The 13,503-nt window shown below is 37.3% G+C and overlaps 1 protein-coding gene across 6 annotated transcripts in view; it reads left to right on the top strand.

The window, feature by feature from the left end:
* ZFYVE28 (zinc finger FYVE-type containing 28) overlaps positions 1-13,503 on the top strand; it is a 142,555-nt gene that overhangs the window by 59,275 nt on the left and 69,777 nt on the right. For all 6 annotated transcript variants that reach the window (XM_040065119.2, XM_040065117.2, XM_040065116.2 and 3 more), the window contains exon 2: positions 4,555-4,695. In XM_040065119.2, the coding sequence (XP_039921053.1) occupies positions 4,555-4,695 (141 nt within the window). The remainder of the gene's footprint in view (positions 1-4,554; positions 4,696-13,503) is intronic.

The following is a 13,503-nucleotide window of genomic DNA, read 5'->3' as shown; positions in this document are numbered from 1 at the left end:
GCAGATTTATTTTAAAACAATTGAATTGCAGTGGAAAGTTTTGTTTCTCTTCTTTAAAGGTATAAAAATATCAGAAAATACGTAAGGGAAAGAAGGAAAGGATAAGAGTAGATTGCTGAGAGGAAAGATGTGGATCCAGTGGTGAGGCTTGGGCACTGTTGCGCTGTGCCAGTGGTCACAGACCTGATCCTTTGGGCGTGGGGGCCATGAAACAAGAAGTTTGTCAGGTTGTATACATTCAAGGTGGCATGGAAGTGCCTGGATCCCTTCCCAGGGAGGGGATTCTCCGAGTCTCGTGCAGCACTGTGGCCTATGTACAGTGCTCTGATGGAGAGCTCCCAAAAAGAGTGAAGGAGTACTTTTGGGTCCTGGGTTATCTTGGGCCCCCTCTGTTGGTCCTGTCCACTTCTTGACCCCACTTCCATGCTTCTCCACTTTATTTTGCCTGCTCACCACGGACCTGAATGGCAAAATGAGCTCCAGAAAGGTGCTGCCCTACATTTGCACAACCTCAGTTTCCAGGCACATCCTGTTCTAACTTTCTCACTTGAGTGAGGAATGTGTGTTTGAGGCACAGCAATGCATTAACTCTTTACTGTTCAGGCTTTTAAAACCACCCTTTCCCTTACCACAGGGGGAACAAAGGAGGCTGTGCCAGATGCAGGACAGTTCCACTGATGTGAACATGATGGCTTCTCTAAAACCTGTCACTTCAGCTGTTAGAGCTGTAGCAGAATAGGAATGGTTGAGCAGGCCATGTTTAACCTTCCTGGTTAAGGAAGGGTTGTGTCATTTGGGCCCTGCAGCAGTTAGAAGTATTGCACGTGGACTTGTCAGCAAATATTGTGAGGGCATTTCATACAACGTGTAATAAAATACGTGTGTTTCTGTAAAATGGGCTTTTTACGGAATGCTCCTTGAAAAGTTACCCCAATGGATGTAGGTTTACGTTGTTCCCGTGTTAAAAGGCAGTCTGGATTTAGCATCAGCAAAGGTGTATAATTATTGCTTTTTCTGTGTAGTTTCTTTCCATAGGAATCAAATCAGGGTTCCTGAATGTGTGGCAAAAAACCCAAATGCTTAGTGCTGGAAGAGTGCCAGTGAACAATAGGAGATCTGGAGCCTTTCAAGTCCATGGACTTTATTTTAAGCAGGGTTGTGTTTTAGTTGTTGTTCTGAAGACTTTAGATCAGCAATTCAAAAATGATGGATATTATTTTCCAGAGGACAACTGGCAGGCTTCAGAAGATGGTGCTATCACTAGCTGGGATCTTGCTCATTTGCATGGTTCCCTTGCTTCTGTCTGTTCTTTGGCTTATTCGGGATCATCACATCTTCTGTGGTGGTAGTGGCTGCATTCCTGTTGTGATCTCAGTAGAAGAAAAAACCTGAACAAAATCTGTATTTCTCTACAAAGGATCACGGAAACCTGGGGGGGAAAATTCCCTTTCATGTTCAAATTATGGGCTGCTGTCAGTTCTAAGATGACGCATGTTTTATGTTGCTCAGAAAGAGGGGGGTATTGGTACTTGAAAGCTGCTGTTAAAAATCATGCAAAAAGCGCTTGCAATTTTCTTTCAGAAAGAGGATGTGTCAGTAAGAACCACCCTCGTTTCTGGAAATGTGATTTTTCAAAGTAATTCTTAGATTCCAGAATTACTGTGTGGTTTGAGATTGGTCTGTTGGCACCCTGGCTTCTTATTGGTAGTTTATTTTTTGGTCACTGTCTTACATTGAGAAGTCTGTGCTAGAATCTTTCCTCTCTGTTCGTTGTCACTATTTTTTAGGGACAGTTTCTGGTTTTGGTACACCAGATTGTTTATAAGATGTGACAATAGCATATTTTCCTCTGACAACATACAGTAAATAATTCTGCAGACCAGTTATTTATCTAACAACCTGTAGCTAACAGTTCTCTTAATTTAAGATGTTTTTAACATTCTCTTAGAGTCCATTTAAATCCTTTTTGGAAAATCAGATCAGAATTCATTATGCAATAAACTGAACTCACCTAATCCTGGTCACCATTCATTGGTCAGACTTGATGGGTGAACCCAGAATGTAACCAGTTCAACAGTTAATACAACCTTTTCATAAGGACAGTTTTACACTGACTTTGTGGATGACAGGCAGGCATCTTATGATTTTGGTATCTGGCCTATTGAGAGGAATTTAATAAAAAAGTAAAAGTCATTAAAATAAATATTCAGTGAGTGATCTTTCATGAAATGAAGGAATGGTGTATTACTGTATAACATGGCTAAATGTGTGTTATTTTTTTTGGCTGGAGGTTTTTTTTTTCTTTAATTTGTGGTGTGCTGATTGCTTTCTTGGTACTGGCTGGAATGATCATTTGTGTATAGCATACAAATGAGGATGGCAAGTTATGACCCATATATGTAGTTTCAAATCTATGGGGAATGTTCTCCAGTGGTCTGGTACGTTGTGCTGGCAGTAAAAGGTACTCAGGATAACCTGGGCCATTTGATGGGCTGAATACGTGGAATATAAAGAGGTATTGGGCAGAAGGAATGCAAGGTGTAGAATGAGACTCCTGCCTGGAGAGCTCATACTCAAGAGGGTGTTGGGATAATTACAGCAATATCGCCATGTACAAAACACTTCCTGTGCAACCAGACAAAAACTCTCCCCAGAAATCCCAAACCCATAAGTGCATCCTACGGTGGTGATGTGGTTAAAGGGGTTCCTGCAGTCAGTGAATACAGAAATAGGCAAATAGAACTAATGCAAGTACTTGCTGCTCTAGTGGAATAAGGCAAAATGAGCAGTGTTGCTGAAGTCCAGCAAATCAAAACAAGAACTTAGATGCATTAATTTGTTGTTCAGTGGGATGATTTCCCAAAACAAACTACCAGGATAAGTGGTAGGTTCTCCATGAGATGTTTTCAAATTAAGTCTTTCTATTAATTTTAGTACCTTAGGATGGGAATTGCTTATTCTTAGTCTGCCAAAGAATAGTAAGGAATTTGGATTAAATTATTTGAACCATATTTTGCATAGACTGAAAATAAAAATTGGCATTGAATATGGCACTATCCCTAATTTTCTGTTACCTACTGCAGTAAATTGAATTTGTAAACTTGTGTTTTATTTGCTTTAAGTGGTCCCCCGTGAAGAGATTTAGAGTTTCATGCAGTTTCAGCTTGCTAGGGACCACGTATGATTGACACAATTAATCAAAGATCACACTACTAATCCACACCAAACATAACACAGTTGAGAGAACTCAATTAAAACTTTTGTTCCTTCAATTGAAAAAATCAGCCACATGGGAGCTAAGTGTCTCAGGCTTACTTGTTTTGGTTGAGACCAGTCTTTAAAAATTGCCTATTTTGCTTCTGCAACACAATTTAGATGCTTAAAAATCAGCAGCCATGCTTTGTCACAATTCCATACACAGACTCTTACATCTTTGTTTATTAACTTTGTGTAGAAGGTTTTAATGGTTGTGGATAAATGCTGAAGGAAAACGTAAAAATCAGAAATAATAAAAATCATCGGGTCGGGAATGCTTAAAGAAATGCTTTATTAAGTTTGACTATAAATACAGAAATTTAGAATTAAACAACATAAAATTTAGTAGTTCGATTACGTGCTCTCCCTCTTATTATGATTCATTTTGAATTTTGTTTCCCTGACCATATATCTCAAGCTTTATCTTTCTCTCTGGGCACCTTTCTATCAGGCAAGAGTGTAGATTTTTGACAGCTTACATTTAAGATGTTGAAACCAGAATTCCTAGCTGTTAATGTTTAAAAAAATCCTTTTATGATGTAACCTTTCCTATTAATATTTCTCGATGTTTTTGAGGAGGCATTTCTTTATTCATTGGATCTTTTTCTTATAGTTGCTGCTTTGTTTTAATGTGGCCAATAATCCATTCTGATGATTCTGTTCTTTGCCACCTGAAAGACTGTGTAATGCCATGTTTAGTGTTAATTAGTTGTAAATGTTGTAAAATGTTTGCATCTGTTTGGCCCTGGTTGATTCAGTGCGTTTCTCCTTGTGGCTTTGTTCTTGTGATGCTCAAAGGGAGGATTCTGGCCAGACCATGCTGCAAAGATTACCAGGGTCCTTGATAGATTATTCCCTTGCTTGATAGGTTTGGGGGGTATAGTTTGTTTGTTTTAACTTGGAAAGCAGCTTTGTCTTGTCCTGCCTAGAGCTGAAGGCTGTTTCTGTTTAATAAACAAACCTTCTGATTCAGTTGTTTGCTCCTCCAGATAATTATGCCACGAGAAGTGAGAATGCCAGGGTGGTTTTGGAGATAATGGTAGCTGAGTAATGTCTCAGATTTATTATGTGAGATGTTTTTTGAGAGGATTTTTTCTTCAAAGTAGAAAAAAATTTTAAATGTATGAAAAGAACCTCAATATCAATCTTTTCCATGCTGCCATACTGCTTATCTGGCTTATACGCTCAAAAAAATTCACAGTAAATACAACCACCTGAAATTGTTTTGGTTTTGGGGGGGTAATGGTTTGATTTTTTTTTTGCAAAAGTAATGTAACATTGTCTGTGTCTCCCATACAGAGAACAGATCCACAGCTCCTTGCTCAGTTCTACTATGCTGATGAGGAACTAAACCAAGTAGCAGCTGAACTGGACAGTTTGGATGGAAGAAAAGACCCACAGAGATGTACACTGCTGGTCAACCAATTCCGCTCCTGTCAGGTAATCAAAGTGGCAACTTCCTGATTTCTCTGGGATTTTTATGTACATTTAATGTATTCCATTAATATTCTTTGTATTAGTTTTTATTGTCAGAGCTTTTTAAAATAAACCTTTGTTAGAGACATGCCTTTCCTTACTTTAAAGGGTATGTTCTTGAAAATACTACCCATAAATTAAATTTCCTACATCTCATTTAAGAGTATTGATGCTTTCCCTGAGTAAGAGTACACATTATAAACTTTCTTTCCTTTATATAAAATAAGTGTACAGAGCTTACAGGACATGAGAAATATTTCAAAATTTCAAGCAGCAAAAAATAGCCATGTCGTTTTTAGCTGCTCAGTTTTCATGCCTCATGAATCTCATAGTTTTTCATTAGTAAATAAACTACATTCAGGGGGTTATGTGGTGTTTAGCTAATTCATATTTTTCGAGATAGAAAGAAACTACTTTTGTTGTACCTTTCGTATTTGTAGGAGTGCTTTGATATTTCCTGTCCCAGTCACACCCAAGAAAAACAATTTAAACTGAAGTAGGTTCAAGTCTAAAATATATGATGCTCAGGTGGTATGAGGATTTCTGTATGGAAAGTAAATGTTTGCTGTCACCTCAGGACAACTGTAAGTGGAAGGACCATAGTAATAAATACACATTTACATCTCCCAGGTAGAATATGATGCAGTTAAGTGTAAAGAATGTATTTTGATTCACCCTTGCTAAAATTTCTTCCTGTTACTCCTAGCAAAATGTACTAAACTTCATTATGTGGAAAAATTTCATCACTAATCATGTTAAGATGAGTTTCAAGTAAAGTGCCCTGATCATTGTAGGAAACGTTACGATTAAGTTAGCTGAGTCTGTTGAAAAGAAAAACAGGTGCTCTGTGTTTGCTTGCAAGAAAATGAAATTTTAAAAGTGCAGCTTTTTGAAGAGCACTTACAGAGAAAGAGTAGACAGTGAGTGTATTTTTCTGCCAGAAACAGTTTTAATACTTCTGTCGCCTTTGAAAAATTCAAATTCACAATTTCCTACTGTATTGTTCCTAGAGAAAAATGTGAGTTTAAGGGATTACCAAACTGGATAAGTTTATTAACAATTAAAAATTCAGTGACTTGGAGTGAAAAAAAATAGATGTGAAAGTTATCTTCAGAGGAAGACTTCAGTCTTCTGTGTGATGGATCAGCTGTACCTAAACCACACTTGACGAATATTTATCTGACTTCTACAAAACCTCCAGTAGTGGATGTTCCACAAACGTTCTAGTCAAATTCTTTCCAGAATGGCAGGAAAGGTTTTCAGATATAAAGGGTGGATTAATGGTATCATTGTGCAAGACAAATCTCCTTGATTGTTTTATCCGTGGCAATGACAATTTATTCTCTGTTTCCCTGCAGGCACACAGGCTTTCTGATGTGTTTCCCACAGTATAGGCAGACTTGAAGTGCTGTTCTATTCAAAAAGTAGTTTCTCTGAATGTTTCACCTGTGGGAGTTCAGGAAATGCAGACTCTGATTGCTCCTTGGTCAGTTTGCTTGGCTTGTTCTATAGTGATTCACTACCTTGTGACTCTTAATATCTTCTGATGCCTGGTAATTTCATTTGTCAAACAGATTGCTGTTACTGAAACAATCTGTTGCTGGAACCGAAAGAAAGATGGAGAGTTTTTTTTAATTATATCTATTTTTGTAATTTGTAGTTTTAAAAGTTCTGTAGAATAGGTCGGATTATTGTTGGATGTCTTATCAAAAATGGCTTTGCTTAATTAGGTCTTACATTATTTTGTAGTACTTTGTGTAAATGCAGTGTTTTTTGGTTGCTTTTAAGAATTTGTCCTGTAGTTTCCAAACAGGAGAGGGAACAGTGTTTTAGTAAGGGTTCAAAATGTAGGTGTTTGCTGACACAGCAGGAGGAAAAATTGGTTTTAGCCTAAGGTGTGGTGGGGTTTGAGAATGATGGAGAACCAAGAGCCAGCCCTGGGCTCAGAATGTTGTGGTAGAAGATTCTACATGTAAAAGTAGGGTAGCAGCTGCATTGTGCAATACCTCTGGCATCTGCAAAAACAGTCTTGCAATTCTGAGACCTTTTAGAAATGTGCACTAGGGACAAAGGTTTCTACAATTCCATGTCCTTCTGTCTTGGCACCTGTTTTTAAAATTAATTAATTGTTTCTGGGTTGCTTAGTTTCAGATCATTCACTGATAGTGTCTGCTTGATTAATAGATTATGAGTTTGATTTTTATTTTTATCAACTAGAGAAAGGAAATGCCTTTAAATTAGTGTGATTTTTTTTTTCTTTTTTTTTTTATGCTAACATGTCTTACAAACTGATTCTTCTTGGAGAGAGGTTGGGTGTTATGTTGGATTTTAACCATATATGAAGAGCCAAGCTTTAGGTCTTTGTGTCTACTTTGAATTTATGATAGTTTTGTTAAAGATTTCCAAGTTTATTGCAGTGTGTGGACAGACTCAGACAAACCAGAAGGTCTCTGTCTAAAGGATGTAATACTTTATAGTGGACATAACTTAAAGTTCTCTCTCTTAACACAACTGGCAGTATTAGTCAAGGTGAGTTGAAGGTATGGTGCATTGTGGTGTTCTGTGGAGGTGCAGAGAGCTTCAGTCTTCAAGACCGTTGATGCTTCCTTAGTAAAGAACTGCAGCTCTGAATGTTGTCTTCTGCTTCGTCATAATACTCTCTGCTGATAAGAATCACACTTCTTACAGTGAATTAGCTTTTCAAAATTTCTGAATATCTTGTGGCTTGGTTTTCAAATGCTGTGGGTTGACTGTACAGCAGCATGCTGAGTAGCGTAATCCGTGAGTAAGAGTGGTAAGATGAGTAGGATAATGGTTTTCAAAGCTTTTCGTTTTCACAATAATGTGATGTAACACTGTTTTCCTGTTATGGTAGCCTGTTATAAAAATGCCATTCCTCATTTTGCTTTGCTGTCTGCATGTCAGTGGTAAAATATTGTGAGAACATAACATATCTATCAATGCAGTATTTTGCATTTATTGTTTGATGAATACCGATTCAACAGAGTAAAACACTTCTCTACTGGTTTCTGTTAAGTTTAACAATACCTAAAGTGAGCTGAGATGCACAATGAAAAGCTCTGTAAGTTTTCCTTAAATGAACCAAAAGGCAGATAGAATGTCAAACTTTGGTTTATTGAACTTGATTGATGGTTCTAGTAGGAAAACTCATTTTTCCTTAAGGAAAACATCTCTGCATTATTGAATCTTCAGCAATATGCAGTGCTTATCTGAGGGGTTTTTTCCCTGCAACACAAATCATTGCAGTGTTTTTATTTTAGTGATATAACAAGGTGTCCTTTCCTATGCTACTCACAACATCACACCGTATTGAATTTTAGAAGTGTTGGTGGCTCATGTACACTTTTGAATTATTCACTCATGTATTCATTATCATTCGCTAAATTAATTTGCTTTGATTGTTGCTGTTTTCACATTGATTAATATTTTGCAAGTTGACTTGGTAAACTGGTTTCAAACAATTTATCAGCTATTTAAATTGAGTTGAGTTTATTGTTAAATATTGCAAAACTTAATTTGTTTTGTTTAAGAGTAAAGAGTAAAAAACCCCTTTGTTTCTAAGGCAGCGATTTGTTAGGACTTCACCAGTACTGAACCTGTGCATAAGTACTTCACATTGTGAGAATGTTTTCAGGATCGTAGTCCTTGCTTGCTGTTTCAGTACACTGAGAATTCTTTCTCTGTGTACAGTGCTGAGGTCTCAGAATAGCACATGAGTCGGTTCCAGCATGGTTTAATCAGCGTTATTCCTGCAGGTTGTATCTCAGCAGCTTGTCGCTTGGTCTGCTGAAGTGCATGAGGGAAGAATTTGCCACATCAGGGCACTGACCTGAAGCAAACCATAGACTTTCCCAGCTGTGCTGTCCATTTGCACTGTTCCACAGAGTAGTAAAATGGGGAATTTATAGTATTTGTGAGACATGACTGTTTCTGGCTCCCTGGTAGGAGTGATGGACGCTGCATTGACTGGCAGTACATTTCACTGGTTCTTCACTCATTTCCTGCTATTTGCCTTCTTGGGAAGCACCTCCTGAATTACTGCGCTTGGCAGCCCAGCGTTTCCAAGTCAGCTTTAGCAGTTCCAGTTTGCTGTAACATTAGGCTTTAAAATGCTGCCTTTAGTGGACAGCCTCCTGTATAGGTCACTCCTTCATGTAGTGCTGAGAAGCACCCATCAACCTGAGCTTCATTATCCACTGTAGCATAAGTAAATGTTGCTGAGAAGTTGGAGCCCTTAGAGAAAGCTGTTCATATTTCAGTTGTGTTTTATCACTTGTCTGTCTCAGTTTTTGTGGCAGTACAAAATATGTGGTGAATTTTGTCAAAAATGCTGTTTCAACCATACTTACCGCCATATTTCTTAAAGCTCAATTTAACAGCTGAAAGCATCACTATGAAATAAGTTGAGATACAAGTGTGACTGGAACCAATGCTTTGCCCTCACTGTAAAGGAGTATGTGTTACAGGCTGGAGGAGCTTACTGTGGGGTGTGGAAATATGGTGTAAATTGAATATGGCAAACAAGGAGTAAAGCAGCAGTGCTGCTGGGAGCATACTTGGGGAATCTGCTTTGTCACGTGCTAAAATCACAGCCATAGGATAGTTTGGGTTGGAAGAAACCTTAAATATCACCCAGTTCCAACCCTGTGCTCTGGGCGGGGACGCCTTTCACTAGATTCCCCCAGCGTGGGGCAGGACCTTGCACTTGGCCTTGTTGAATCAAAATTTGAATGCAAAAAGAAAATATAAACTCTTCCATCTTTGAAATACGTTTTTTGCATATCTTAAAAGCTTAAGAATGTTATCTGCTTTCCGAGGGGGGAGATGCATGGATAAGACAAATCTAGAAGGGGGGAAGCTCTTTGTCTGATGCTGGGTAGTGTCTGACCAAAGCAGTGACAGCGTTTGGTAATGGGTCACTTCAGGAGGTGGTTACCACTTTCAGCCTGATGTGGGGATAGCAGTCCAGCTGCCTTTCACATCAGCTTACACCATGTATGTGGGCAGATTTCTGTGTTTTTTTATTTAAGAAAACCCCACAAGACACCAACAACACTAACACCAAAAACCCAAACGAAACAAAAAACCACGAACAACTGAAGCAAAACCAAACAAATGAAAACAACAGACCAGTAAAAATCTAACTCCAAACAAACAGAATTTTCAACACCACTATCACACACTATCTGAAGCTGTTGCAGGGTTTGCAAGTTGTTTAGTAACATTGCCAGAGTGGAAGTGAAACTTGATTGAGCTGAATGAATTGTCATAGAGCATGCGTTGATTTCTCTGCAGTGGGAAATGGAAAGGCTCCAATGTGTGACATTTGAGTTTTCTTATTATATATATTTAAAAATAAATAAAAGTTGATGTAGCATGAAATGACAACACAGGTGGTAATCAATAATGCACAAGAGTGAAACTGAATCTGGATTGACAAGTTGCTAAATAATGAAAAGAGAACTTATCTTTGTGTACAAAACACAATTAATTTTTTATCAGTGAAAAAGGGATGTGATTATTTTATGTTAAATGCTGTATGCTGGGGTAGCCATAGGTTGTTACTAAAGAGACTGTGATGCAAGGTTACGCCGTACCATCTGCTCATGATGACCATAATCATTGCATGCAGACTCTTGTGGAAAACCTCTGGCTTTGGTAGAAGATGAGGCAGTCATCCGTATAAAACATGAGGTGCTAACAGGAGAGAAAAATGAATATTTTATTTGTGCTTCAATTAGAACAGTTTCTTCTTTTGGCCACAAGTTTTATTCAAATTTAAAAATACAACATTTTTTTTCTTTGAGAAAGAGAACTGTGCAGTAGAAAGCTTTTAATTTCAGAGTCTTCTAACGCTCAGCTTCAAAAGATAAAATGATTTTTCATTCCTGAGCATATGATGATTTGCCCTCGATCGTAGTTTTTATATTGCTAACAATTGGCGCGTTGGTACCTTGAATGAGTATTAAGAGTGGAACTAAAACACAGTGCTACAATTCCCAGAGCATTTGAAGGCTAAATGAGGACAATGGAGCCGGGTCATTTTAAGCTTGACTTTTCTCAGCATTTGTGAAGTAAGATACTGTACCAGATCCAGTTATGTAGGAATTAATGTAACGTGACGTGTCTGACTATCAGGAGCTTTATAGTTCTTCCACACTCTTCAGCAGTGCCATCAGAGGATTGCTGTCAGCTCTGCTATAGTGTGATTGGCTAAACTTTAATTGTATTTTATTTTTACTGTTGCAAAGAAGGATAGATTCTAGTATCAGCCACTGAATTGTTTATGTAGTCTCATGACTTAAATATGCTGCAATTTTCCTTCTTTTTCCCAGATGTGCATGGTAGCACCACGTTAGCAAGATTAACAATACGTTCAAATTATTTATTTTGTGATGTTTCTGTACTTGCGGATTAAGTCTCTTTTCTTCTGCTAGAAGCATTTTCACTTAATCATATAGAAAAATCTCTTTTATTTATTTTTTCTTTAATTCTGGGGAAGCATGATAAGAAAAGCAAGAAGAAAAGTTAGTATTTTTTTCAAGTCAGTTCTTAGCAGTGGAATTTAATTTTCATTGCAACTTTAACATACTTGAAAGTTAAAGCCTGTTTTTAATAAGAAATAACTAATTTCATAATAATGGATTATGATCCACACAGTGCCAGCCCCTGCCTCACCTGCCCTGCCTGTTCTTCCTGGAGAGCCTGGAACCACCCAGCACTCCAGTCACAGAACTCATCCCACCAGGTTTTCCTTATGCCAGTGAATCCAAATATCTGGGACTGGGCCAAGGCTTTCAGCTCCTCTTGCTGGATCCTCATGCTGCACCTTTCGATGAAAGCCTTTAGGTCTTAAATATTTTATATATTTATATATATATGTGTGTCCAAAATTTAACATATATATATATGTGTGTGTTAAATATTGGACACAACAAGGATTTCTACAAGTTGGAAGGATGGTTTACAAAATATTTTGGAGTTTGAGGGAATAGATTAATTTCAGGCTGCCCTTTTGTTACTATTAGTGTATAATTTAACAATAAACTACTAATTGAATGGCTGGAGTTTAAGGTGATGGGAAGAAAATAAATTGTTAGCCGTTAGGGTGGATTGTTCAGTCATTGTAACTTTATAATTAGCTAGAGAGAATGAGAATCTTAAATAGTTCACTCATAACTCCAAGTTCATTTTGGAGTAAAGATGCACTGGTGTCTTCTGCCCCCAGCTTACACTTTTGAAAGAGTTTGTGTTGTGTTAATCATTACTGCACAGTGTTCTTGGTGAGAAATAATGCAGACTTAAAGAAAGTAATGAAAAAAAATGGTTTTGAAAGTATTACATGGATTCGCAAGCTAGTGTTGCTTTGAAGAAGTTTGAAATGATTGATATGAAAACAGTTTGTGATAAGGATGAATTTGCTGTTGGAGAGCAGGCTTCAGATAACAGGCTTTATTACTGCATGCTTTTACACTGCTTGCACTCATAAAAACTTACTGGTTTAAAGGCTCTGGAAAATCTATACTTGTGTGAAATTAATTATGCAGAAGATGTGCTTTTGATTAAGAAAGCTTACCTTTTTGCTTGTACCACCTACTCTCTCCTGCTGGATTTCCATTTTTAGAGTAGTGCCATTTTTTCAACACTTCTGAAAGTAATGTTGGGATGAACAGCAGCAGCATTACCCCAAGTATGTGTTTCTTCACACCATGAAGAAATAAAGCTAGATCCTTCTTACATGTTTATACTGTTCCTTGTTCCATTTTTCTGGGAAAAGCCCAGTATTTAATTCAGAAAATGTAGTGCTCTTGATACTAATGTATGATATACACAATACACATTCTTAGGTTTGCCCCAAGAATACATTTTCAGTTCTCTAGAGGTCTCAAGGTTTCTGTGCCTGAAGATTACTTATTCAAATACCCAGCAACAGATATTTGTATTCTTTGATTTCTCAATTGTCCTGTGGTGTCTGTAACTGCTGTTAGAGTTGTTGCTATTCCACATACAGTGGTCATAATTAAACAGTGTAATAGTTCATGTAGAGGGGTTAAATGATGATCATCTTGAGGCTGCAAAGCTTGTGAATTGATTTGTGCAACTGAGGCACTGAGGTAAACTACCTTGTTTAAGTAAGTTCTGGTATTTTTTTTAATTATTTTTGGTAATTTTGGTATTTTTGCTTTAGAATTGTTCTGATACTGTGAAAAGATCATTTTTGGAGTATTTTTTTGTTTGCTTTTTTCTCTTTAAGTCTGATGCAGACATAAATAATCAGAGATGAATTCTAGCAGGCTTTCAGAGTCATGTTTAATTTTGACTTGCATATAACTGGTATGAAAAATTATTTTTCATTTTCATACATTTGTACAAACCTATGGCCTAAGTGCCAGCCTTGTTTATTATTTGTACAATTTTCCTCCTTAGGGATTTTGCAAATTTGACTGTAAAATATTTTAACTATGTAGCTGGGATGTGATGAGTTTTCTCAGTAGATCTAATTAATTTGTGGTTATCTGGCTTATTCTGCAGTGTAAGTATCATGTTTTATAATTGAGAAAAGAAAATTATGATAGGATTCCTCAACCAGGAAAGCAGCATTATCTTGATGTAAATTTTTATGAGAACCTTAAATCACTCATTTACAATACACAGACTGTAGAAATTATTTAAAGCTTGAATACTCTTGGAATGAGACCTTCAAAGGTTTGGGCTCCTTGGTTTTGAGTTGAACTGTTATTGGATATAACT

The sequence above is a fragment of the Hirundo rustica genome, chromosome 5 (assembly GCF_015227805.2).
Source record: "Hirundo rustica isolate bHirRus1 chromosome 5, bHirRus1.pri.v3, whole genome shotgun sequence".
Classification (NCBI taxonomy): domain Eukaryota; kingdom Metazoa; phylum Chordata; class Aves; order Passeriformes; family Hirundinidae; genus Hirundo; species Hirundo rustica.
Note: the sequence above shows the minus strand (reverse complement) of the source record. Positions and strands in the feature narration are given on the sequence as shown.